The 830-nt window shown below is 60.7% G+C and overlaps 1 protein-coding gene across 1 annotated transcript in view; it reads left to right on the top strand.

Moving 5' to 3' along the window:
• Nucleotides 1-830, top strand: part of ARRDC1 (arrestin domain containing 1) — a gene marked incomplete at its 5' end in the record, with an annotated part of 17,051 nt that overhangs the window by 15,919 nt on the left and 302 nt on the right. Inside the window, one exon of the mRNA XM_010136042.1 lies at nucleotides 1-120. Coding sequence (XP_010134344.1) covers nucleotides 1-120 — 120 coding nt within the window. The remainder of the gene's footprint in view (nucleotides 121-830) is intronic.

Below are 830 nucleotides of genomic sequence, written 5' to 3'. Positions count from 1 at the left end.
CGCTTTGCCTGGCGACGGGAGCCACTGTCCCTTACTACGCCGAGGGGAACGTGGTGCCTGTCCCCACAGCCAGCTCTCTCATTCTGCCTCCGGAGTACAGCACGTGGGGCTACCCGTACGGTGAGCAGCCCGCTCCGAGGGCTGGGCGGGCGGGCAGGGTGCTCCTAAATGTCTCCCACCGCAAGAACCTCTTTGCTAGCTGTGAGCTGGGTGGGAGTGTGGGGATGGCAGCCTGCTGAGGCTGATGTCAGAGCGGGCCAGGAGATCGTGCCGCTTGCTTTAGCGGCCGGAGGAGTCCCCTCTTACAGCTGTAAAAGCCAGCTCTCCGTTCCCACGTCTACACCCGCGCCTGCCTGGGCTCGTTGTGAGAGGAGCTCCCTGTTTGTAAATGAGCTTTCAGCCTCCCACTGATAGAAAATCTTCTTGGCTTGTGGGGAGGCTGGTGGGAGCAGAGCCAGGAAAATGATGTAACTGAAATCTTCTGTCTGCCTTGGAGTGGGTCTGCAGCTGGGCTGTGGGGGCGGCAGCTGAGAGACTGTCCGGGGTGGAAAAGCTTGGGGAAATCCCAGTGTGCTGCATTCCTGGAGCTGTGCTTGTCCCAGGCGGCTGCAGTGGCGGGGACAGTCCTACCCAGATAAACCCCTCTGTTAGCGCTGGGGTAGCGAGATTCCGATGGGTCACTTCAGCCCTGGCTTGGGGCAGGCAGCCACAGGACAGGACTTTGAGGTGCTGATTTTAATCCCTGCAGGCATCACAACAGGGGTGGGATTGGCTGGGTCACATTCTGCTGTGCACAAGCAACCCCCTCGCCCCCCCCCGCCCCCTTTTTT

Source organism: Buceros rhinoceros, unplaced genomic scaffold (genome assembly GCF_000710305.1).
Source record: "Buceros rhinoceros silvestris isolate BGI_N320 unplaced genomic scaffold, ASM71030v1 scaffold23085, whole genome shotgun sequence".
Taxonomy (NCBI): domain Eukaryota; kingdom Metazoa; phylum Chordata; class Aves; order Bucerotiformes; family Bucerotidae; genus Buceros; species Buceros rhinoceros.
This window is presented reverse-complemented; position numbering and strand designations above follow the sequence as displayed.